Below are 26,158 nucleotides of genomic sequence, written 5' to 3' on the forward strand. Positions count from 1 at the left end.
AGGAACCTCTCTGGGGAAGCAGGTGGAGATCTGGCACTTTCTCCAGGCCTTCTCCTCCCATGGAGTTAAAAACTCTCCAGGCCTTCTCCTCCTCCCTGGAGTTAAATCCAGTAATGCCAGTTTACACAAACCCTCCTGAGCTCCTGTGCTGCATCACTCCCACGTGATGATACTGGGATGCAGGGCATGAGGTAACAATTCCCAGGGCACACACCTTTGGGTGTGTGAAGCTGCTCATATTTGAAACATCCAGTTCTCTCTCCACACCTCAGAAGATGGTTTTTTAATGGCTCTTATAAAATGCTGCTGCTGTAGCAGGACAATACTCACGTGCTTCTGCCTTGCTCCCAGAAACCACAAGATGAAAATCGTCTTTATGTGCCCTCTTTGTTCACAACAAATTCATCCTCAGTCACCTAAGGATTGATTAGAGTAGATAAACAAACCAGCTGTGACTAGAATAATTTCCTTTGCTGTTCCTTTGCCTTTCAAATTGTAAAGAAAACTTCTACAGAAGTTCCTGCAATACTTATTTTTTCTTAAAATCAGATTTTTGCGATGCATGTGTTGATCACAGGCAGCCTGTGGCAGGGACTGTGTAATTTCTGGGTTTAATTTTAGAATTAACTTGAAGTAAGGGTGATCATACACCATTCTGGGCACTCAGAGGTGTCTTCTAACTTGTTCTTTTAAATCTTCTCTTTTCAATGGTCCTTTCTGTGGAGGAGGCAGTCAGAGAAAATGGTGCAGAACCAGTAAGTAAAACTCCTCCTCTATTTAGCTTTGCTCTAAGACACAGTTAATTAGGGATGGGGAGTTATCCCTCCTGTTTTTCTCATGGTGAGGAATGCATTCATCTTGCTCCCTTCCCATTTATCTGTAATTCACTCTTCTATCAGGGCTCCATATTGTTGCACTGAAGATACTGGTAATTACTGAGGGTTTTAATCTGTCAGCTGGAACTCCTCAAAGAGGGTTTGGATATTGAAACTGCAATCAGATCACACTGGAAGTTCTGAGGAAAAGCTGAATAGTAAAGTATTTCTGGTCCTTTTAAGTGCCATTCCCATGGTGATGGGTGTGGCATAATAACCTAGATTAGAGCTTAAAATGAATGAGTAATAAAATCTGTCATGAGGTGGGTATAGTGTGAGGAGGCATCACTCAAATTTTCCCACAGATCCCTGTTAGCATAGTCCTGGTGTTTACAGCATTTGGAACAGCAAAAGTGTTTAAAAACGCTCATGCACATCTGAAAAATCAAATCTGCCAAATATTCTGGGTATCAGGTGGGAAGTTGTGTCTTAAAAAGCTTCAAATTTTTAACTTGCATTTTTACAACCTAATTCTCAGTGCTTAAAACATTATGAGAAGAGAACTAGCTGAGATTCTAGAAGAGATCTGAAAGATGTGTTAGCTGCTAAAAATAACTATTTGCCTGCAAACTCTTAAGGCAGCATAGCTGGGGATGAAAAAAAAAAAAAGGGAAAAACGAAGAGGAGGAAAAAGCTCCAATATAATTAAAGTGTTCCACATGCCTTGGTAGTTGCCATGGAACTCGTAGTACCTCCAGTCTGCAGCAGGGCTGTGGTGCTGCCTCTGGGAAGTAAAAATGCCACTGGAGATTGATGCTGTTCCATAGAATCCAGTCACAGCCCCATTTTGGGGGTGGCAGAGGGTGAGTCAGAGGTAGGAACTGGTCGTGATCCCTGGAGAAGCTTAAAAACAGGATGGGTTAAATGACATGGTAATTACTGAGTGACAATTGGGCACTTCCTAAACTTTAGTTAACTACAGGCAGCAAAGATGTTACATAAGATTTCTTTACAGTGTATATTTATATGACTGAATAAACGTTTATTTATCCTTTCTTTAGAATTCATCACTCGATAGGAGCAAAATCCTTCTGCTTTGCTTCTCTGTAGGTGAGAATTCAGCTTTTGTTGGTATTTCCATAAGTGGTAGAATGATTTGCATAGTCCCTCTTTATTGACAAACTGGGTTCTCAGTTATCTGTGCCATGAAACACATCAAGATGAACGTTATTGTTAGTTTAAGCATCTTGTTTAAACCACCATGCAGAAAGGAGTCTCTTTTCGTTAGTTTAAATACTGTTTTCTGTTGTTTTACCCACACTGGGTAGAACAAACAATGCAAAATTGGATGAAAGCTTGTCCTGTGTAACAACAACAAAGAACGTGGGTTTGAAGAGCTTTTTTGTGCTGCTGCTGGTTGGTGTGGCTGATGTAGGGAGGGAGGCCAGTGAGTTCATGGGGTGGGTTGACCTTGGCTGGACACCAGGTACCCACCAAAACCACTCCATCAGTGCCCTCTGCAACTGGACAGAGGAGCCACCCCTGTGTCCCCCCCAGCTACCAAAACCTGGCCACACAAACCCAACACAGCACACCAGGAATGGGAACACTTGCAGCCTTTACGGAAAAGAAACTCCAGAAAATAGCAGAGCAAGTTCCTTTGCTGGGATTTTTGAAGCAGCACTTCTGTGATTAAAAAAAAAAAGAAAAAGAAAAAGAAAAAGCAATTAGCTGCTTTTTCTGTAGCAGATGTGACCATCAGTTCTGTAGAGGAGCTGCCAGATGTACATATTGAAGAGTTCATCCAGATGAAATAAAAATCCTGTACTCAAAATCTTCCCACTTGGGTGGATACATCCCACTGAATAGAAAAATGGATTTCATAAGTCAAGAGATCTTTAAATGCAGTTCTTAAGGAACAACATTTCAGTGATTCAGAAAGCTTCAATGATTTTGGACCCTTCAGAAATCTGAAAAAGGACAGAAACAATTGCAACTGGTGTTCCCATTACTGAAGAGAACAATTTTCATTCTAAAGTGAGCCTTGTACTTGTGGCCAGGATGCCAGCAGTTATGTCAGCATCCTGAATTTCCCTGGAGCATCCAGCAATTCCTGCTCCATAGAGGTAGGAAAATGCCTATATATTATGTGTTGACTGATCTGATCACGCAGAACAGAAAATAAGAGCCACTAGGACTGGAATCAAAGATATTCCAGCTTTTGATCATATTTAATCCTTTATAGGAGTGTGGTTTATAATACCAGCATCTTTTTTATAATGATTCCTCCAAATTGGCTGTGACCTACTGGTGCAGAGGGGCTGCCAACCATCCCTAATTGGGATGAACTAAGTTACAGTTGCTCTGAAGCTACTTTTTCATGGCCTTACAAGGGAGCAAAGAGAGTTACTTACACATTTGAACCATATTTTTTTATTTCACCACAGTTACTGCTTCCACTTTATTACAAGTTCTAAAGAACAGCACGAAGGTTATAACTCTTTGCTTCCATCTTCAACAACAAGCTGACTTGTTGCTGTGCTCTGTTCTGGATACATGAGTCTAAAATTGCTTACGAAATTTTAATGCTGTGCACTGAACTGCAAATGCTTGAAATGGACTTACACAGTGACAAATTACCTGAGAGACAAAAAACTCAAATTAATGATGGAAAATTATGGCAAGCACAAAGGTTCACCCCCGTGGCTCTCAAGCCAGCAAATATTTTGGGCAAGTTCTGTAAAGTTAGTCTGACTGTCCAGTTCTAATTGCAGTTTTGTGTTAGGGGTTATTTCCATAGCCAGCGGCTGGATGGTCATTTTTAAAAATGCAGTTCTTTGCTGGCTCTGCACTTCTAGAGACAACCCAATATTTAAATCCTGAAGTCCTTATTCAGCAAAACTTTTATCAAATTTTGCAGGGAGAAAGAGGGGTGGCTGTACATGGATTCCAGTATCTGTTTCACCATCTAATGGCCACGGCAAGAGATTCTATTTAACATTTAGGAAGTGAAATTCTAGCAAACATTGCTAAATGCTGATGTAGTTGAAACCCATTATTTGGAGGACTGTGTCACACCATTCTGTGCTTTACTGTGCTGGGTCAGTGCCAGAGAGCGAAGCCAAAATGAGACACAAATTGCAATGAGTCCCCAGCCATGGAACTGCTTTCTCATCACCCTTTTGTTCAAATGGCATCATGCAGAAACCCAGCGAGCTCTCAGGCTGCAAACTGGGGTTTGCTTTGTGGTGAATTCGGCAGGGACGGGCCAGCCCTGGCTGGGCTCTCCTGTTTGGAGGAGGTGAAAACCATCTCCTGTTTGGAGCGGAGCTGTTTGATTCAGCCTTGAAAATCGGCGTGAAATGGGTGCTGATGGCTTTGGAGCTGCTGCTCCAGCTGTTTAAACTTCAGCAGCGGGATAACGCCAGGTTCCAATGTGTTGCTTCACAAACAGAATGAAAACACGAAAGGAAGAGAAGGGACGACAGATCTCTGGATGGCAAATTCCCGGGCGTCAAAAGGACAAAAGGAAAATGGAGAGAAGCAGCAGACAGTGAAGTTATTCACCCACCAGAGCTCTGCGCTTCGCACCTCCCTGTCTGTGCCCACCCTCTCTCCCCCTCCCACCCAGCCCGGCGGTGCCGCAGCGCTCCCCGGGTGGAGGGTCCGGGACCGCCGAGCCTTTCCCCGCTCAGAGCCAGGGCCGGGCAGAGCCGCTCCTTCCCCCGGGGCGAACAAAGCGGGGGGCGGACAAAGGCAGCGGAGGGGCCGCGGGGGGATCGCGGCCGCGCCGCCGGTGCTGCCGCTGCTGCTGCAGTCCCCGCCCCGGCGGGCGCAGACGTTGTGCCCGCCCCGCTCCGCCTCCTGCGAGCCGGGGCGGCGCCGCTGCAGAGGGGGAGCCGGGGAAGGAGCAGGAGCCGGGGCAGGAGGAGAAGGAGACGGTGGAAGGAGCGGTGCCCGGCGCTGGCGGGGTGAGGCGGCGGCGCGGGGCCGGGGGAGGCCGCCGGTGGGACGGCGCGGGCGGCGGCGGTGTGAGGGCGGGGGGAGCCGCCGCCGCCTCCCGCCCTGGGGCCTCCGCGCTTCCCGTCCGGGCGCCACGGCGGGCGGGCGCGGGGCGGGTCGGAGGGGACGCGACTCGGCGCTGAGGGACCCCTGGGGGCTCTGAGGGGCCGGGCCGGGCGGGCCGAGGGCTGTTGAGCGGCCGCCACACGTGCTGTGCCGCCCGGGCCGCCCCGCCGGGTCCGAGCCCAGCGCCGGGGCTCGCCCGCCTCACCCCCATCAGCCCCCGGCGGGACGGGGCCCCGGCAAGGTGCGGGAGCGGCGTCCCCGGCGGGGCTGGAGCCTTCCCGGCCTCGCCCCCCGCCGCCCCCGGTGGGCTGTGAGGGGCAGGTGGGACACGAGGGGCTGCGCGCCCTGCTCGGGGCTCGCCCTTGGAAACTGCGGCGCTGTGTCTGGTTCTTGGCGGTGTGAGCGGGTGATTCTGGGGAGGAGAGGTGTGAATATTCCTTCTGTTCCTCGGTAAATGCTGACCTGCAATTCCCAGCATCCTGCACTTACATCCTGATATTTCGCTGATGAACGATTTGCCTTATAATTTACCTTGGTTTTTTTATTTGTTTGGTTTTGTTCTCTGCCCGCTCCCCATCCTTGTGTTGTTCCCAAAGCTCCTGATTTCCAGGTGAGCTGCCCTTGTATCCCCCCAGGTGGCTCAGCAGAGTTCGCTGCCATGTTCTAGCCAGCGTTAGAGCTGCGGGATTCCCGGGAACAGGCGCTGCTCCAGGCCCCTCCTGCTTCCCGCTATAGCACTCGAGCTGCTTCCTCAGGCCATGCAGTGCTCCCTTTTCTGTGCCACAGCAATGGGGCACAAGGTAATTGCTGCTGTTACTCACATGGTAATGTGGCTCCTGCTGCATGAAAATCAGCAGCGAGTTTTCCCTTTCATCCTGACATCTTTGTTCTGATCTTGTGGTTTAAATAATTTTTAAAAATATAAACAAACAGAAGCCAACACCACAAGAATGTCTTCCAAAGGGAGGAAAATTTAGTCTGGGATTGTATATCTTTGAAAATATGATTGTGAAATGAAGACTTGTCCCTCCCCACCCCTTCACTTACTCCGTGTGCTGCATGGGCAGGGTTTTATGGAAGTTCACAGGTTGCTTTGAGATCTTTGAGCAGAAGGATTTTCAAACATGTGATACCTGTGTTGACAAGTAGGAAGAAGAAAGGAAAGAGGTGCAAAAGAGGAAATGCCTTTCTGGTGGCTGCTTTGCAAAGAAAGAGCAGAAATATGGGTGTAATTCTGAAACCAGCAACGACAGAGAGAGGTTTTTGTGACGTGTGTGTCTGTGTGCACCTGCTGCAACATGTAGGGAGACAGCAAAGCAAATACCTCCCCTCCACCCAACAGCAGCATAGCCTAGTCTGAGGAATGTGTAACTGCTCAGGTACAAAACCTCTTCATTTACATGCTGAGGATTGTGAGTTCTTGGTGTCAAATGGTGAGATTTCAAGGTTCTCTTCCAGCCCATACGTGCTGGAATGTTTTCTGTCTGTGCTGAAGTGCACTAAAGCTTTGTGTGTATTGGAGGGAGAGGGATGAGTTGGCTGGAACAGAAAAACTTGGAAATGTGACCTTAAATGTCTGTATCTTTAGGGATCAAGAGGGAGATTTTATTTGGCGGAAGAAATAGTTTTATGTAATTTTTATGGTTTCTCTTAAAGAGAAGATCTCAGCTTTCTAGTGAGGGCAGAAAAGCAGCTGTCTTGTATCCTCATCCCAGATGTATCCTGTAGGGAATAACAGCCTCTTTCCTCATGTGATTATACTGTAGGAAGGAGGAGAGCTCTCTGTGCTGATTGCTATGACTTCCTAGAGCTCCTGGAGATTTCCTGAGTTACAGTTGTAGCTCTTTACCATCTTCTGAATGTGTGAATATTCCTGGGTAAATATTTGCCTTTATTTACTCAGCTTGGGCAGATTGTATAACTCCTTTAGTGTTCCTCCCTTTATCCTTTTAGCCCTGTTAAAATTTTTCTTGGGAGGGACTGAGACCATTTCAAAACAGATCCTCCTTAAAAAGCAGCAGAGTGATCTGCCTTGCCAATATGATTTTTCAGAACTGCTTTTCTAAAACACTGGGGTCAAATGTTAGCTCTGTATGTTGAATGCAAGTTTTCTAATGTTTGAACATGACGACCATGAATGAATGCAGCTCTTGTTGAATCCTTTGGCATTCCCTGGGGACTACTGGCTCTGCTGGCACATATGAAAAGTAACTTGCTGGAATCCTTATTGGAGCAGCATGTTTGGAAATGCCTCAGCTGGCTGGTGCTTTGTTATTTAATGAAAGGCAATTATATATTGCATTAGCTGTAATCTCAGCTCCAGTTTCTGCAGGAGCAACCATTTCATTCTGGACCAGCAGAACTCTGGCAGCAGCTCCCTGATGATTCAAACACCTCCTGCCATGTCAGTGCTTGTCCAGGTGTGTGTCCTCTACACACTTTTATTTTTGCAGTGATGTTGCTCTCGTGTGCCTGACCCTTCCAAATACCCCCAGATCTGGGATCTGGCTCCAGGCCTCCGAAAGGCTGCAAAGGATTTAGAAGATGGATCTCAGAACAGGCTGTACAAGTTTCTACTTTAACACCCACCAGAGTTTTTCCACCTGGAGTGTCTCATCAATTGTTTGTACAAACTCAGACAGAAGACTCTTCGGTGAATAGAATACATTCTATTAATTCATAAGACTCTACTGATTCCAGAAGAAACACCATTGAAAGCTATTCATTGCCCTGATCTTTATAATCTTACTGTGTATATTTTTAACTTATTATGAGAGGAAATTGCAAGGCAAAGAGAGGAACTCAGTATTTTATAGAATTAGCTTATTTGACATTCTCATTCTGCTGCTCTCCTTGGCAGCAGCATCCACTCAATCACAGCAATATTTATCTAAGTTCTGAATTTGGGCTTGTACTTTGTTCTGTGCCAGCCCCACAACAGTCATGGTGCTAATTTAAAAGGCTCAGAACACGGGGAGCTAAAAAGGGACTGCTGACTTGATGCTTTCCCCGAGTGTGAAACAGTTACAGTTTCACCCAAGTCTATCAAAATGAAATCCTTACTATAAAAAGCAGCATCTTTGTTTCAGCTGCTTCAGTTGGAATTGTATTAAGGAGAAGCCTTTGTGTCTTTGAGTGCTTTGGGGTTTGAGGCTGACAGGAGGTGGTATTTTCCTTCTCAAGAGTTTCATTTGAACTTTAGATCCCAAATAACTTAAACTTGAGGCTCTGCTATTCCAAAATCATCATTTTATTGTGACTGAGACTGTAAAGTGATCATTTTATTAATGCACTCACTGAGGTGGTTGAAGTGTTTTGTCACCATCAGAAGTCAGTGTGAGCAGTCAAATTGCTCTTGTTATTATCAAAATGGAGGATTTTTGGGAAAGGTAAGAATTCCCTTGGAAAAATGTAGGAAAGATAGTCATGATAATGGGCTTATAAGATTATAAGGTGGTAATTATTTACTTTCTCAGTTGCAAACTTTTTCTACTCCTCAGTCCTTGACTCATTCTGTAGGGAATGATGTACTGAGGAGGATCATGTGCTTTCTGATCTTTTAATAGACCATAGCAGCGATGTTTTTATAATCCATGTGTTCAGTGGCAACTTGAAGTGTTAGAGTTTGCATCATATTAACAGCCATCAGCTCTTCCTGATTAATTAAAGATGGCAGGAATCATTTTAAAGCAACTGAACAGACCGTGTTTGAAATAGCAATAGACTGAGAAAAAATTACCTGCAAATTGCCAGCCCAAAATAGGGTTTTTTTTGCTTTGTATTCAGCAGTCTTCACGTTCCAGTGGCTTATTTTTTTACTGAGGATCTGGAGGCATTTAGGAATGTGACTGAGCAGAGCAGGTTCTGGAATGATAAGGTGAGGTGACTTCAAATGTCCTTGATGCAGAATTAAAATGCACAGGCAGAGCAGAAGGTTTGATGAATTACCTTCCTCACAGCATTGCTGTAATATCTGACTGATGCTTTCAGCTCCTAAGCCTCTTACTATCTTTGATCTGATTCAGCTGCTTCTTAGTGCAGTTTCTTACTTACAGGAATTTGCCCCTCCTTCCCCCTTTCCCAGGCATGTGCTGGGAGGATCCTGTTTATACAATTTGCAGCAAATATCCTGCACTTCCCAAGGTAGAAAAAGAGCCATGTGTCTTATTTACCAACTTAGTGATGTCCCTAAAACCTTCTCATTTTCAGTGGATTTGGGTCTCAATAATGGTTGCCTTCCTGACTGTATTATATTTAAATTTTGTATTATCTCCAAACAAACTGATAAAACCTGCTGCTGCCAAATGTATTGACAGCAATACTCTGGTTTTTCATGTTACTTCAGAAATTAGTTGGTCTGGTCTAAAGTCTGGGAGAAACTCAAGGCTATTTGAACACGAGTCTCTCTCCTCCTAGTTCACTTACTTCTGTAAAACTTGCAGGAATGTTATGTATTTTTTTTAAAGATCTCCTGCCTTTTATTTTATTTAGTTGATTTTATCCCAGCAGGTTCAAAATCGAAGCAGAAATACAGATTTCTGGGCAGGCCTGGCTTCCCTAAGTCTGATGTTAAAAGATACTCTAAAAGTCTTTGGTCCTGAGTATAATATGGATCTTTGAACTAATATGGAAAACAGTTCAAGCCATCTCCATGGTAGATAAATACAATATCTGCTGTTGATCTCAGTTAAGAAACAAATCTAAAGTTGCTGGTTGAGCTGTGGGTTCCCATGTCCGTAATGAGGGACAGTGTTTGGGGGGTTTGGATTGATTCCCAAACATTCTTCCCCAACCCCTCTCAGTGCACAAGGCAGGAGGAGTGTCCTGTGAGTTCTTAAGGAAGCAGGATTGACTCTCAGAAGGCACAGAAGCCCAGGAGCTGTTTGTGGGGTATCCTCAGCCCGTGCTGTGGTGTTGGTTGATGGTGGGCTGGGGATGACAAGGAGCAGTGTTTGTGTCACAGCCTTGGGACCGGCGGGGACATCCCCACGTGCCTTTGTTTCACTGGCTGCTTCAGACTAGGGAATGCTTACCTAAAGCAATGTCCTCAAAACCAGAGGTGAAGGGTTTTCCAGGACCTGTGATCCTACAGATACATTTCAGTTGGTGAGATCTGTCAGCCCCTCTCTGTTGCAGGTTGTGCTCATCACCTCAGTGGCACTGTCAGAAGAGCTGTGTCACAGCCCTGGGCAAAGGGCCCAAATGGCTGCAGCCTCTGGCTTTGTGTTTTTGTGGCAGCAAAAGCAAACTGTGCTTTGAGTTAGACTAAAGACCTACTAGAACTTGCATGCAGCAGTAATTTCCTGGTTATCCTGGTAGCAACTGTGAGGGCACTTCAGGAGAGCAAGAATTGCTTTCACTTTGTTAATTTAATAAACTAACCAGAGATACACTTCTTCAAGAATCTGTCTCCTCTGAAATTCATATTTATGTTAAAAACACAGTGTAAACACTGAGGCTTTAAGGTTCATGTAGGATGAGTGTGTGCCTTTGGGAAGGTTTACCTCTCTGCAGTTCCTGGGATGGTTATTTTGGATTGGGCTGGAATGAGCTGAAGCAGAATGTCTTAAGGATCCTGTGTAAATTAGGAGACACTCTTGCTTATTTTCTTACTACATTTTTATTTCCTATACCAGTATCTGCAAACAACAGATCTGAAAGGTTTGGATTCCTTTTCTTTTTTTTCCCTGCCTGATCAGCTGAGTTTTAAATGCAAATTTTTTTTCTACCTTTAAAAGTGAGTACAAAACACTGGTTTGATGGGCACATACCAACCCACATGTTTTGATGCTGGCAGTGAGCAGAGCATCTATTAACCCAAATAAATATGATTTGATGGCATTTGGCACAATAAACATTGAATTAAATAATGTCTTTTCTCATAGTAATGATGTATCTGAAAACTATATTCAGGTCATCACGTTACTTGATTAATTGACATAAAAATCAATGGTTTCTGGAAAACAAAATAAAACTGTTTTTAAATGCTCCCTTTCTCTAATTGCTGTGTTGAATGAGTAAGCAGATGTCAATCCTTACTCTATTGAAATCTTTCAGTTCTTAATTCAGTTTATTTTCTGCTTTATATGTAAATTCTTTCTCAAAGTCTCTTTGTTTCAACTCGAATGGTGCCTGAAGATGCCTCCAATGCCACAGTGTCATCACTGACCAGAGCAGTTAAGTTCTGGAGCCACATTCGGGTTGGTTTAGCAGTGACCAGGGCAGAGATGTTCCATCAGCACCACAATAATTTGCAGTTTGTACCTTGCTTTGTTGACAAATGCCTGCGGTGCTTTCTGAGGTGTTGGAGTCTGGACTTGCTGCTCACTCAATAAGTGCACAGGGCTGACAAAACATGTGGAATTTGCTGAGGGTCAGAGGGAAGTTCACTCCCCATTTCAGTGGATCAATGCAAAGGGACCTCGATGGGAATTCATTGCTCCAAAATAGTTGTGTTTCAGTAGTGAGTGGCCTGGAATACCAGGTGTGCTCCTCATTCCAGAGGAGCTCTTGTAAAGTTAAGGCAGGGGAGGCTTCCAAATCCAGCCTTCTGGTTTAGCAACTTGTAATTGTACAGAACTGACTCTGCAGCTGAGACACTTACAGTGGATATTGTGGGGAATATTTCATTGTAAATGTAACCCAACGCTTGCAAAATGGTGATTCAGCCTTTTTGATTGCCCAGGAAAAAATAACCTCCAACAGACCCAGGAGGCAGCAAAGGAGGAATCAGGATCAGGAAGATTTTTGTTCCAGGATTCAGCTTTTCTCTCAGTCTGTGCTGACATTGCAGTTTTCCAAACATGAGGAATCTGGCTGTGGAATATGAAATAGGGGAGGACTATCCTTGTATTCCCCTTGGAAACAAAACAAGGTGGTGGCAATAGGAAATGCTGTTTAGGGAGAGTGTGTGAGGCTTTTGCTTTCTGCAGTTTATGTCTCTGCTGTGCCACCTCATCCAGAATTGTTCCTGTAGGGATTCTGGTGGGAATGGCCCAGTCTGGTCACTTTAGGGACCTGCTGAGCTTGAATTCTTCTCATTCCCATCTGAACCTTCCAGTAACTGGGCTCTGTGATCTGACACATTTTTGCACACAGAGAACTATTCCTAAAGGGGCAGTGCAATGAGAAGGCATTGATTTTGTTCAAAGCAGAATTGTGGTTGTATTTTTAAATTGTGTATGAATAAATTCAACTAAAGGCATGAAGTGGTTTTGTAAATATTCGTACTGACTTTTTACAGCAGTGTGATATCAACCCAGGAGACTGCAAATATGACTTGGGGGAGCTGTAGTAGGAATTAGATCTGAATCAGGCAGAAGATGTTCATGTGCTTTAGTTTTAAGATTGCAATAATTTTAGGAGTTGCGTTTGTGAAGGGTCAGAGCTCTTGGAGTAACTCATGGACCAGAGGAGAAAACTTTCCAGGTTCAAAATTCCAAGTTACTTTCTCTAAACTCAAAACACTTGAGGAATAATTCATGAGCTGTGCCAGCTTGGCCACAGTGGCATGAACAAGAGTATGAAACAGATATTTAAGAAATGCTGCTCAGACTGTTTCAAACATGGTGCTTCTTGTGGTGAGTTTGTCTTTCTCCCAGGAAAGTGAAGTGGCTGTGTTGTGGTGGCCTTTGGAATATATTTTCCATTTAGCTTTTCTACAGAAGGGATTTTGTATTTTGGTCATGTCACCTTGTCTTGATGGGATGGTCAGAATTTGATTTTTAGGTACCTACTGTTGATGCCACAGGGATTGCTGATGGGTTCTAGATCCCTGTGAGATTTTTCAGCAGTTATCTATTCTACAAACCCCTTTTAGAATATTTACTCTTTATCTGTTAGTCTGAATGTATTTTGCAAAGTACCTCTCATCTCAGCACAACTAACAAATGATGCTTAGAAATGCATTGGCATTGCCAGGCATTTTCCAACAGTATTTAGCCTGTTAATGGTGTTAACAAAGTTAAATATTAATCTTTTCATGTGAAATGTTTTGAAGAAATTGTGCATGACCCGTAGTGGGTGATGATGGGTTAAAATAATTGGCTTAGTTTATTATCCAAACAAACCATGGGTGGTGTTCCAGCCCCAGAGAACCCTGCCCAGAGTCAGGCTGGTGTGTCTACCCACAGCAAGCAGGGATTAAACACTGTCCTGACTCCATTCAGACATTGTGCTGCTCTCTTCTGGAATATCCTCTTTGTTTCTGCACCAAAGGGATGGACAACTTGCTTCTCTCCATGGAAACACTGCATCTGTTCCCTGGGAGTTGTAAGCAGGGATGTTGGCAAATGTTCCTTCCTTAAATTGTCATCACTGTTTCAAATATTTTACTTTTAATTCTGGCACTACCTGTGCTGAGGAGGGAGAGAGTTGTGGCCACGAGCTCATCAGGTTTAACTAAGCTCAAAGAACAGCTGGACTTAATGATTTTAGAAATCTTTTCCAGTCTGAACTGTTGTGATTCTATTGCTACTCTTATTTTCTTGTCATGACTTTAGTGCTAAGTAGATTAGACTTTAACTTTTCTCCCTATTTTCTTATTTAATTATATTTTAGTTGGTTTTGGAATGCTAGTTGTTGAAAATAGTCTTGAAAGAAAGGTTGGACATCTGCTTTCTTTTTATTATAGGAATTCCTTTTGTGGCAGTTGGGAAATACTCTGCTTTTATAACCCAAGCTTGTGTGGTTACATTTTGTTTATTTATTTTTAATATCAACTTGCCAACAGAATTCATATCTGTTATCACATTAGTAGGATTTATTTACTTACACCAATGGTTCTCAGCCTGTTGCTTATGGATTGCTTTGATCTGTGCACTTAGAGGTCTGTAAAAGGTAGAAAAGAATATTATTAATGAGCTAAGGGGCCAGTACAAGGATTCTTGTCTGCATTGGGTAATTTTTGATAGTTAACACACACAAAAAAAATAGCAATTAATTTGAGACTTTAGCATTTTCATGTTGTGTGAAATCCTGTATTTCCAATAATGGCACAACTGTAAAGCCTGTGTTTAAAGTCTTTGTATGCTCAGTTACTAATTGGTAGAGCTGTAGTGGAATATTTTATCAGAGTCTTTCTGGACCTTTCCTTGGGTTCCTGAGATGATATTTTGAACCATTTACAGTTCATACTTTGCCTGTTGGTTATAAAGATCCTTTTTCAGGAGAGCTGAAGGAGGGAAAGGGAAGGAATGGGGACAAGTAGGGAGCTGCTCTGTTTGAACTAAAATGAGATCATTGACATCTGGGGCCTGTTAGGAAATGCTGGAGTGTGTAATTCTTAGAACCACTTGATGCAAATTTCTGTGCTTTCAGTGTTTGATAAGCTCCATGAGGCAATGCTGCTGTGAAGGTCCTTCCCTGAGACCCAAAGTTGCTTTTGAACTATGGAAATAAGGGAGTCATTTACCAAAATGTGTTGCCTATAATTTTAGCTTTTATTTTGTTGGAATTAAGCTACAATTTCAGCAACTCTGAAACCAGGGCACAGGGATTGTGTTACTTCTGGCCTAGTTGAAGGCCTGGTGTTGAGAAGAGCAAATGACACAGCAAATATATAACCCATGACTGGGGAGGGCAAGATTAAAACATGAATGAGTTCCCTGAGCCAAGAAACGCAGTGTTAGAACCTTCTAACTTTTTGTTGAGCAGAGGCTTGTTAATAAATATTAATAAATAATTGCCTGAAACTGGAAAAATGTAATTTTGGGTGGTAATTTAGTGTGTGTTTTCTTGTGATATACCTGTCCTTGCTCAGTGTAGATGGTTATTACCTGTGTGGTCCTGGAATGCTCTTTCTGGGCAAAAAAAGAGTTAGAGTATGGAAAAGAATGTCAGAATGCTCTAGGACAGTTCCAGCTTCCTGGCTTTAGGAGAAGTCTTCCTTAAGGGAGCCCAAATTTCCATCAATTTAGTGTTTGGCACTGTCAGAAAAGATCATGAACTAAAAAGACCTGACCTTGATGCTTCTTGTTTGTCTGTGTTTGTGCCAAATCCTTCTTTATCGTGTACAGTTTTTCCGCTCCATGGATTTGGATGGGTTGAGGAATGTAAGGGAGGCATGGAAAGCCTGGCTTTGGAAGGAACAGGGGCTGCAGCCTGAGGAAGGACAGGTAGAGAGCACATGTATGAGATGAAAGAAGTCCTTGGCATGTAAGAGCAGAGTACAATTTTAGAAGATTTCTAAAACAAAACGTAAGGAAATATGATGCTTTCAGACTATCATTTTCATGGAGCAGAACTGGAATTGTAGACAAACACAAGGTTAAAATATAACAAACATTACTGGAGCCTTAGAAAATGCCTTGAATTTGGCATGTCAGGTGTTGAAACAGCATAAGGAATGTTCCTCTTTGGTGCTGAGGTTCCCAAAGCAGAGTGTGCCTGACACTTCCTTTCCACAGTGAATTGATTTTTACAAACCCTGTTAATAATACACGAGGGGACAGCTCAGACTGGCAGTAAAGACAGGCTTGGTTTATCCCCTGAGTCTTCCTGCTGCTCCTTCAGTCAGGTTCGTTTTCCCTTTAACCACTCTGTGCTCCCAGCCTGCACCTCTGGGCACTGGGAATGATGGTTTGGGAATTGTGCAGCTGCCCAGCTTTGTGCTCTGACAGGTGCCAAAACGCTGAGTAAAGGGCAGGACCGAGCCCTGCTTTGTAGTTCTTGTTTGTCGTGTTCTGAACAAACAGTCGAGCAAACTGTGTTCCTTTTTTCCCCTGCAGGTCTTTGTGGAGGTGCTGTTTCAGTGGCACTGCTGTTCTGGCAGTGTCTTAGAGAAAACTCAGCAAACAGCCAAGCTGCTCATGCAGAACATTTATTCTTTTGAAGATGGGGCAGAACTGTTGCCTTGAAGTTCAGCTTTGAATTCACAGCGAGGAAAAAAAATACAGATTTTTCGCTTTAGGTGAAAAAGGCTTTCTGAAGCCTCTGTGATCAGAGGGAAGATGCTTCTGTGGCAGCACATAGTTCCCTGAAAAGCTTTTAGCTGGCTTCCAAGTTGGAGCAGGGCTCTGTCCCAGCAATGTTGGGAAGAGTCCCTCCTCCTCAGAGCTGGGGACTGGGAGCCAGAGGATCTTGTGATCTGAGCTCACACAGCTGAGCTGGTGTTTGCTTTCCACTTGTCATCATCCAGCTCTTGATCAATTTTAGCTTTTCAGTTCCAATCTCACATAAAAACCTTACTCTTTTTATCCTGCAGTTCTTGATTCCCTTGATTTCCCTTGCAGTTCTCCACTCTCCAGTTGGTTTTGCTGGGATATTGCAACACTTGAAAAAGAGAGGACTTTAAAGTCAGTGTGTGGAGTGATTAAATCTATGTGTAATGTTAGTTATGCTGTTAAGGGCTCTGTTTTTCCTTCTTAAAAAGGAAAAGCAGTTTTAGTTTAAATCTCAAGATGAGATATAAACTACTTTTAGTTTGAATCTCACGATGGAAACAGCACCACTCAGAGAAGTGAGTTATTTTGATGCTTTCAGTTCAGACTTGGCGTGTTTTAATAGGAAATGGCCTTCAAAAGATACATTTAAAATGCTTTGGTTGTTACTGTAAAGCAGCTTTATAATGCATTTCATACACAGACTTTGTGTATGTGGAAATTCCTTCTGCAGGAGTTCAAATACTGATTTTTATGTCATGTCTATTTTTTATATACAGGTTTATTCCAGAGTTGAAAAAGCTTGAAGAATATATTTTATCCATGTTTGGGAAAAGATAGTTGCTACAGACAAGGGGGAGAAACACTGGGATTGATAAAAAGATGAGTATGTTAAAACCAAGTGGACTTAAGGCTCCTTCAAAGACCATCAAGCACGGGGGTACATTGCTGAAAACACCTACACCTGTTGCAGCTGGTAAGGAATAGTCAACTATCTGAATTTTCCCCTTATCTTCTAAAAAAAAGTAGCTTGAATGCTGTGAGAATACTCTGTTTTTACTCATTACACCAAGGGGTTTTTGCTTGTATTTATGGTCTGAAAAATTAAATGTACGATTTGCAAAAAACTCTGAATTTACTAATTGACTGTGATCAAGCTGTCCCTGAGGAAACCTTGTCATGGTAAAAATACTTGGGTAGTTTTTGAGGTAAGACTTGTGATTTCCACAAGATTTTTACCAAAACCTTCATTAAATGCATGCAGTGTCTCTGTCCTTAGATTTTGAATTACTGCATTCCAGAGTTTTCATAAGAAAATTTGGATTTGTGCTCTCCCTGCTTTTCCAAATGCGTTGACACTGAGTAACGATGCTCTTTGGAATCTCAGTGTGTTTGATTCCTGTTGTTTCTCCTGGTTCCAGCTGCAGCAGAAAAGGCAGTTCCCAGTGAGAAGCCCCCAGGCCCAGCCCCTGCAGATGCCCACGAGGAGTTTGTGGACGATTTCAGGGTCGGGGAGCGCGTTTGGGTCAACGGGAACAAACCCGGCTTCATCCAGTTCCTTGGAGAAACCCAGTTCGCTCCAGGGCAGTGGGCAGGGATTGTCCTGGACGAGCCCATCGGGAAGAACGACGGCTCCGTGGCCGGGGTTCGCTATTTCCAGTGTGAGCCCTTGAGGGGAATATTTACCAGACCATCCAAGCTGACAAGGAAGGTTTTGGCAGAAGATGAAGCCAACGGTACCCAGACCTCCCACCCTTCCAGAGCCACCTCCCCCACGTCCACATCAGCTGCCAGCGCCGTGTCTTCGGCTGCTGCTGCTGCGCTTCCCCCGTCAGGAATTCCCCAGAAAACCTCCCCGCTTGCTACTAAGGAACATGCAACTCCTGCTCAGATGAGCAATCTTTCCAAGACTGCCAGTGAATCCATATCAAACCTCTCCGAGGCCGGGTCGCTCAAGAAAGGAGAAAGGGAGCTCAAAATTGGAGATCGAGTTCTGGTAAGATTCCCCTGCAGATTCCCCTGCAGCCTCTGGCTCTGCTTTGCTTTGGTTCGTTGTCATTTCGGCTGATAGTCAAAACTTTCCTGCTGGTTCCTGGTCAGGGTGGTGGAAATTTATGCTCTGGTTTTTTTTTCTGTAGTGTCTGCTGTGAACAAGCTCTTTGCCCGCTGGAGGAAGGTCTTTGCAATACCAAGAGAAAATGATTAATTTGGCAGTTTTTAATCTGTTGTGGTTTTGAGTATTTAACAACATATTTGTAGCTTATCTCTCCATATCTTCAAGAACAACATGCTAAATAATAAACCAAGCATGTGAGGCTTCCATGCAGCTCTTTTGCCCTGTCCAGGGTCATGTCTTTAGAAAGCAAAGAGGTCAATAATTGATTGTTCCTCAGTGGTGATGGGCAGCAACAGGAGCAGTCACATAATGCCACTGATCAGTCACATAATGCCACTGCTCACCCAGGAATTCCGTGTCTCCTGGTGATGTGCCACGTTACTTGGCTGCCCTTCCCAAATTCAGAACCCTGAATGCTTCTGCTGATGTATCATTTCACCTTTTTAAAAGGGAGCTAAGCTTTGTTAAACATTTTTATTTAAATAATTAGCCTAGAATGATGGTGTAAGCCTGTAATTTGGATCAATGCAATAGAGCATGGAGCATTTGTGATGATTGATTTGATAGACACCAAGAAAAGTGGGAAACCCTGCCTTGGAACAGTAGCCTTTGCTTGAAAAGGCAGTGGAAAGCTGGTGGTGTGTTGTTTTGTGTTGTATTCTTAATTTAAAGACTATGTATGTAGCTGCAAATGTAACTGGAATGGTCCTTGTGTGCTCAGCAGATCTCTGATCACTGTAACATCTGAGTTGAGGTTTGATTTCCTGCCACGTGTATTAAGCTGAAGAATTGTCTCACTGTTATTTTGATACAATCTCTCGTTATTTACAATATAATTTTAAAATCTCCATTAGGTTAAAGCAAGGGCAGGTACAGGTGTCCTGGCATAGAAGACATTTTGGGGTTATTGTAAGGACATTGTGTAGAAAAATCTCTCGTGGATTTTATTGTTTGTCCTGCATTGCCCCATCAGACAATGACTCAGCAGTAAAGGTGGATTGATATTTAAATTTTACTGTATTTTTAAAGGAAGAATTTGACTCCTCTTTCTGTTTAAAGAGAGCTTAAAACACAGGGCCAAGTTGAAGAAGGAGACAAAGGTGAAGTGAGGGCAGGGGTTGGCTGACAGCTGGATTTGGGCTGAGATGTGTTTTCTTGGAGTGCCAATGGAAACAAAGATTTACCCTTTATCCCTGGCTATTTCTGGCAGAGACTCCAGCCCTGGTGTCCTCCAGACAGAATCAGGGTTTAACCACTTGTTGGCCTTTTCCTCAAGGACCTTTGTGAAACTTTCTCAAGTTTCTTTGTTCCTCAACTCCTCTGGGGTGTCCTCCTTGGGTGGGACAGTTCTCTGGTGCCCGTGAAGGCATCGCTCCAACTTTCCTGTATCTAATTAGTGCAAATTACAGAAAAAGCACATCCTAAGTGCCACAGTTTGATAATAATAAGGTCCCAAATTCTGTTTGTTAAGTAGGACAGGTTAAACTTAGTATTTCATCCTCTCTGCTACCTCTCTTTGCCTTAAGTATTCCTCTTGAGTCATCAAATGGTAGTTTGAGGTTTTGAGGCAGCAGCATGTTGGTGATGCACATCTGTAATTTCTGTACCAGTATAAAACACTCTGGAATAGGAATGTTAAAGGGGCAGGATCCTTGTCTGCTGGTTTTTAACACTTTTGGGTCTTGTGCTAATTATTTGTTGTAGATCCCAGACTCTGCTCTCATCATCTAACAATAATTCAGATGTAAATATATTAAATCACCAGGTTAGTGCAAATAATGCTCAACTTGACTGAATTCATCTGTTAATAATTTTATTCCCTGCCACTGCACTCCTGTCCAGCACTGTGGACTGGAGAGTTGAGGTGTCACTGAGTAATTCTGGAAACTCTCCTCAAGCACTGATTGTTGGGAAAGCCCTGCTTGTCACTTGCTGTAACTTGCTTGGCCATTCCTGCTCCAGCAGAGGTATAAATCCAACTGGAATGCTCTGTGTAATTTGGGTTTATTTATGCTGACAGCAGTCACTCTGCAGCAATATGTTCCCCAGGAGGATGAGAGGCTGGATGGAGGTTGTGTCCTCCCCTCCAAGTGACAATGTGGTGCCACAGCCACAAGACATGTTCCAGTCTGACTGTACCATTGCAGGGCTGCAGTGAGTAAATGCTGCAAAATTCCTCAGTTCTTGCAGCTTGGAGCAGCTGCTGGTGGATATTTCGTGAAGGTTCTTAGTAATGATGATTGTGGGCACGGGGGGGAAACAAGTGCTGGGAATTACACCTTGAAAATGGTGAACCTCCAGCTGTGCAGCACTGCAGTTCAGCACAGCAGTGGATTCAGGATAGACAAAAGCTCACTTGGGAGTCTTATTAAAATAGCTAAATGGAAAATTATGTCCTTCAGGGCGGATTTGTAGATGGGGAGATGTAGCTCATAAGCCAGGATTACATTCCAGAATGCACTTCAGATGTGGCTCAGGTTTATTGATCTCAGTGTGTGATCTCAGGGTGGGGAGTGGTGACTGTTACACCAAAGTATTTCAGTCTGTTATTTTTTTTCCTCTAACTTGGATTCTAAAATATACTTAGTAGGAGTCACCTTGAAGGGATCAGTTCAATGATTTTAAGTTTCTTTTAGTTGTCAGTAACTGGCTGGTTTGGGGTGATCATTCAGTGAGAAAGGTCAAACCACACAGCTGGTTTCTGTGCCCAGTCTGGGTTATCGAGGGGCCATTCTGACAACATTTACTAATTCACATCTCAACTTGGCCTCCTTTTTGCTTTCCACAGATGTAAACCTGGCACAAGTTTGAACCTGAAATGTTGGGTTCAAAGCATTTCAGGCTTGGCCAACTGATGTTTCCCAACAGCTGAGCTTTGTTGGAACATTTTCCTTTTCCTCCTGAGACGTTTGTGCTGTTCCTCCCCATGAAAAGCATCTGTCAGCTCCTCACATTTACTTGTGTGTTGTCACAGCAAATGCTGCCTCAGTGATGTTGGGGTGAGGCATTTTGATTAAATCTTGAGAGTTAAAGCTCTGGTGCATGTTCTCTATTGTTTTATGTGGGTAGAAAAGATGTCTTGGGCTTATTTTCTTATTTCTTTGATCTCTAGTTGTTTCACCACTGTTTGTGCACTTAGAATTACCTGATGCTACGTCATCCCATCTTAGAGTCCCCTCAAATTTCTTTAGAACTGATATCTTTAAAAAATACAAAGATTTAAATAATAACATCCTTTAAATAAAGGAAGCTTCCCATGCACATATCCCTGATTTATTTGAATATGAAGACAGGTGCCCTACACAATCTTACCTTAATTCAGACAACTTAGGAAGAATAGTGGTTACATACAGATTGTTTGGGACACTCATTCAGAGGGAAAGAAATTCCAGAGAAGAAAGGAAATAAAATTTCCAGACTGAGGGAGGGGGGGGAAGGAAGAAATATCAGAGAAAGGAAATTCCACTGCAAAAAAACAAATAGAGCTTGGAGGTGATCACCTGGATATTCCCCAAACCAGGCTTAGAGGGTCTCATGTGAGGCTGTGCTGAACAGTGTGATAGATGTGGAGATAAAAAGATGGAAAACAAGCAGCCTTGCTTTTTCAGGGAGCAGAAAACCTCTTTTCCCAAAAGACCTTGTATATTAGAACAGAAAAATTTCGTTGCCATCAAAACAGCCGGTGCTCCAAGGTATGGGATGTGTCAGCTGAGCTGTGTTCTGTGGATGCCTGTGGAAAAATACTTGTAGATTTGCTGCAACGATCAGCTGCAGCTTTCCTTGTGTTTTCCCCTCAATTTGAAGATGACATGTTCAGTAAATTGGCTGTTAAATTGAGTTGTAAACATCAGAAAAATAACTCCCGGGAGACATCAATGCCCCTGAGGGAAATATAACAATCATGGAGAAATTCACCTTGTCCTATTGTCTTAGGATTTCTCTTTCCTGAGATTCCAGAGGAGTCAAAGCCAATCAAAACCAAATCAAACTAAAGGAATACACAAGCTGAAGTATTATAGCCCCAAGTGGGTGTTCTAGTGGGAGAGATCCTTTGATTTCTGTAGTTTACTGCTCAAAGATGATTAAGCTGAAGCTGCACATTGTCCTCTGCTGTCTTGAGAGTCTCTGAGGATAAATCTGTCTCCCTCAAATCCCCGTTTATCTGAGCCATATTCAGCAACATGTGCCTAATTTCCCTTTCACCAACAAGAAACTAATAATGCTTCATGTTAATGTGTGGAAATGTTGGTAGATGAAGTGGACATTTAAAAGAACTGTGTTCTGTGATGTGTAACTCATTATTCAGCTTTTCAATTGGTGCAATGATGTATAACTTTTACTGGATAAAAATATGGTGAAACCAGGGAAAAGTTATTAATGCAAAGAGTCATTCCAACAGCTCTGTATTAGGCATAATTTCCATTCCTAACATATGATGTATGTTCTGGAATCTGGATGTGATTGAGCTGTTAGAACATTAACTCTGGGCAGCCTGAGCTCGTATTTGGGGATTCTGTAACATAGGAAATATTGATGTGGAAATCTGCACTTCCCTCCTTGCCCTCACCCAGCCTTTCCTGGGTCAATGACACAGTGCCAGGTTGATTTTCCTGCTGAAAATCAGGCTCCACTTTCAGCATTTGAACTTGTATGCATAAGAATTCCCGGGCAAGAAGTGCCGGTGGCAGTGCCGTGCTGGTGCTAAACCAGCTGGGGAAAGAACAACAGAAAAGCAATTCAGAAAACAAATGACTTTCAGGCTCAGCCAGTTTGGGTTTCCTGGTTGAGCTGCAGCCAGAGAACCTGTTTGCCCTGGTGTTGGGAACACTTGGGATGTCTTAAGAGCCCAATGCAAAGTTGATTTTAAAAACAAACAAACAAACCCCTCAGAACTCCCGAACGAAACTTGTTAATAAAAGGGGAGAAGCTGCTTTGTATGGGGACTGCTGCCTGTACCAAAAGTTGAAGCAGCTTTGAGAGCTTTTTCCTGAAGGGACCAGATGCTGCATTTTAAATAAATAAATAAAAATCTTATCAACCTAAGGGGCCTGAGCCGTCTCAAGGGATTAAAGTGCTTTCATTCATTTAACCAGTTACAGCTTCATCCCAGGCTGCCAAATCTGCTGCTCCTGGAGCTGAGCTGTAAAGCTGAGCCTCAGCCCCCTCCATATGGTCACCCACCACTGCAGACTCCCTTTACAGGCATTGCTGGTGTGGCCTTTCTGCAAAGTTCTTCTCTGTGCACGAGTGACATGGAATTTCTCCTTCTTCCCTGCCTTCCTCCTTGCTCTGTTCTTCCTTCCTGAGCTCTGTGGTGATGGCACAGGCAGGGGTTGACAGCAGATTATTGGCAGATTTGTTTCCACCCATGTAACCTATCTGGGAGTAAACATGACGTAAGGCTGCCAACTGATTACATTCCAGGGCTCTTAAAGGCAGGGAAGGGAAAAACAAACTTCACATGGAGAGAGGAGTTTCTCCCTGTAGCAATAATTCTGTATTGTCCACGTGGAGCTTTTAAAATCTCCTTTTTCTGTTATTCTTTTGTAACATCCTGAATAGAAAATGCACTTCTGAGTTTAGCCTGTTTAAAAATCTTATCACTGTTAAAAACCCAAATATTCAGCGATGGTGTTGCAGTTAAAGCAGTGCAAAAATACCCTGCACAAAGCAGATGAGGATGAAAAAGGAAGAAAAATTTGGAAGTTGGCAACGTGTGGTTGTTTTGTGCCAGTATTTGACTGCTCAGTCACACTTGTGCTTTATCCTGGAGCTGAGGTGGCTGTATGAGGTGCTTTGATGGCTTTGTCATGTTAAGTCAAGATGAAAGTAATTCTTATATTTATGTATGTCTACTTAGGCACAGCATTTGGGTGCTGTGAAGTACAATGTAGATTAGTTTGCTGAGTGGCTGCCAGAGCATGAAATATGAGAATATATCTGAGGGATGAAGGGTATCCAAAGGCTTTGTCTGCAATTCATTGGGTGATTTTTCTCTGTGCAAACCTCAGCTTTCTTTAAATGTTACTTGTAAGCGTTTTTCAGGAGATATTGTTACCTCTCTGCTCACAGACAAATAAGATGTTAAATTTATCTTACAGCAAAGTGTGAGCTGTGTTTAACTGAGTCATTCTGTTGTGGCCACTCCTTATTTAACTTCCAATTACACGTGAGTTCCTGGGATGTAATGGCAACAATCCATGATGTTTCCACGTGCTTTGGTAATAGTTAATTCATTTTTTGTGTGTGGACTCCTTGGCTTCCCTTTTCCCTGCCTTCCCAAGGGGAATGAGATCCAGGAACATGTTGTCCTTGGTCACTTCAGCACAGGATGGGCAAAGGAACACTTTATTTACTTAATTTTAGTCTTTGCCTTTTTTTTTTTTTTTTTGTGGTGCTGAATTCACTTGTGGCTTTTGTAGGATGGAATTCCTGTGAAGTTTTTTTTTTTTACTTTCTTTGAGTTGATTGAGTGAATTGAATCTCAGTTGCACATCAGTTGTAGTTACTACCCTGTTTTCTTGGGGAAGTGAAGGGTTGTGTGGTAGCACAAGGTCTGTGGGAGTGTCTTATTTTTGCCCACTTTGGCCTCACTTTGGAACTTTTTAGTTGACTGCAACCAAATTGGGTAGAAAGAGAGAGGTTTTAAAAAGTTCTTCCAAGTTCCATGGAAACAGTCCAAGAAAAGGAGGAGACTCAAAACCACCAATTCTGGAAAAGCTGCAATTTGCCTTCACAGAATTTTGCACGTCAGAGAATCCACATGATCGAGGCTCCTCTGAACACTGTTCCCATCAATAGAAGCAGCATTTTTAGGGAGTGAAGTCACTCAGCCATAATCTCTGATGCCACAGGAGAACTGACACCATTAATCCTGCTGTTCACAGAATTGCTGGGCTGAAAAACCTGAATTACAGAGCCCAGTTTGAAGTTTAGGAGATGCTCTGGCACTGCTCAGTCGTGCCTTGATCCAGAGTCAGATGTTATGGAGATATTTTTTAAGGAAATAGGATAATCTTAAGCAAATGTCTGTCTGGTATCTGTCTAATCTCAAAGAGAAAAAACAGGTAAAAACTAAAAGAGCAACCAGATGTTGACAAACTAAAACATGGCAGGTTTCTCAAACACAATTTGCTTTTTTCTTTGGCACTATAGATTTAATGGAGAAAACGCCACTCCATGCTGGGATTATTATTATTATTATTATTATTATTATTATTATTATTATTATTATTATTATATTTTGAACACTACCTAACAGTAACTTCAAAATTAATTTGGCCTTTAGTGATATATTTAAAACTCTGTGTAGTTACATCCTTAGTTATTTAAAAAACCCCTTGGAAACATTGGCCAGAATTCAGAACAGAGCTGTAAAATGACTCAGGCAAGAGAAAGTATCTTGCAATAAAAGATTTGAAGAATTTAAGCTGTTAATTTACAAAGGGAAAAATTGAGGTGCCCTGCTTAGAACATGGGAGTACCTGCTGAGGAGCTCTGTCATCTCCCAGCTCAAAGCACAATGAGAGCCAGGGGCTGAAGGCCACAGTCACATTTGTTTTATTTAAAATTTAAATGTGTTTGCAACAATGGAGAGATTAACTATGAAAATATCCTGTCAGTGGAAGTGTTTCCTGATGGATATCAGCTCTGGAAACAGTCCCACACAGAGCTCAGCACAGTTACAGGGTTAATTACAGGTGGAATGGAAGGACCTGTTCCAGCAGAGCCCAGGAGATGATCCCGTGCTTCCCTCTGACCTTGAATGGGTGAACAAATCAATTAAATGCAATTTCTTTTGCCAACTGGAAAAGGTTCTGCTTAATTATGAGAAACAAGAGAGAGAGGATTCTGATGAGAACCTGGTTAGTGGATCCAGGCAGCATGTGGTGGGTCTGGATGGGTTTTGCTTTTCCAAGCATGTTGTGGGTGCTGAATGGTCCTGGAAATGCAGAAAATATCCAAGAGTCACCTCAAGCACTTGCTCAGGCAGAAGGGGAGACAGAACAATTGTTATTCACCTTTTCCCTCTCTCAGGGTGTAAGTGATATTGTTACACATCCAGTGTTCAGACAGTGAATCCTCTTTTCCATGACCCCTCTCATTTTTTAGACCATCCCTCTCTTTTTCCCTGGGTTACACTGGTTTATTTGTTTCCTGCTTCTCCTTATCTTTGGAAATGTGGCTCTGCAAAGGTTTTCACAAGCTTAGATGTGTCCTTTCATGAGGCAATTTTTAACCACTTCAGGTTTACAAACCCACTTTGCTACTTCACTTTA

The 26,158-nt window shown here is 43.0% G+C and overlaps 1 protein-coding gene across 14 annotated transcripts in view; it reads left to right on the forward strand.

Annotated features, from left to right (window-relative positions):
• The first annotated feature begins 4,647 nt into the window (after positions 1-4,647).
• CLIP1 (CAP-Gly domain containing linker protein 1) overlaps positions 4,648-26,158 on the forward strand; it is a 61,439-nt gene continuing 39,928 nt past the window's right edge. For 11 of the 14 annotated variants that reach the window (XM_051785751.1, XM_051785748.1, XM_051785741.1 and 8 more), the window contains exons 1-3: positions 4,648-4,786; positions 16,543-16,739; positions 17,185-17,759. In XM_051785751.1, coding sequence (XP_051641711.1) covers positions 16,646-16,739; positions 17,185-17,759 — 669 coding nt within the window. In that variant the 5' untranslated portion in view covers positions 4,648-4,786; positions 16,543-16,645. Of the gene's footprint in view, positions 4,787-4,990; positions 5,125-5,240; positions 5,334-16,542; positions 16,740-17,184; positions 17,760-26,158 lie in introns of those variants that run through there. The other 3 variants (XM_051785739.1, XM_051785737.1, XM_051785738.1) reach the window with 3 other exon arrangements.

This window comes from Manacus candei, unplaced genomic scaffold, assembly GCF_025592945.1.
Source record: "Manacus candei isolate 608988 ecotype Guabito, Panama unplaced genomic scaffold, ASM2559294v1 h1tg000020l, whole genome shotgun sequence".
Taxonomy (NCBI): domain Eukaryota; kingdom Metazoa; phylum Chordata; class Aves; order Passeriformes; family Pipridae; genus Manacus; species Manacus candei.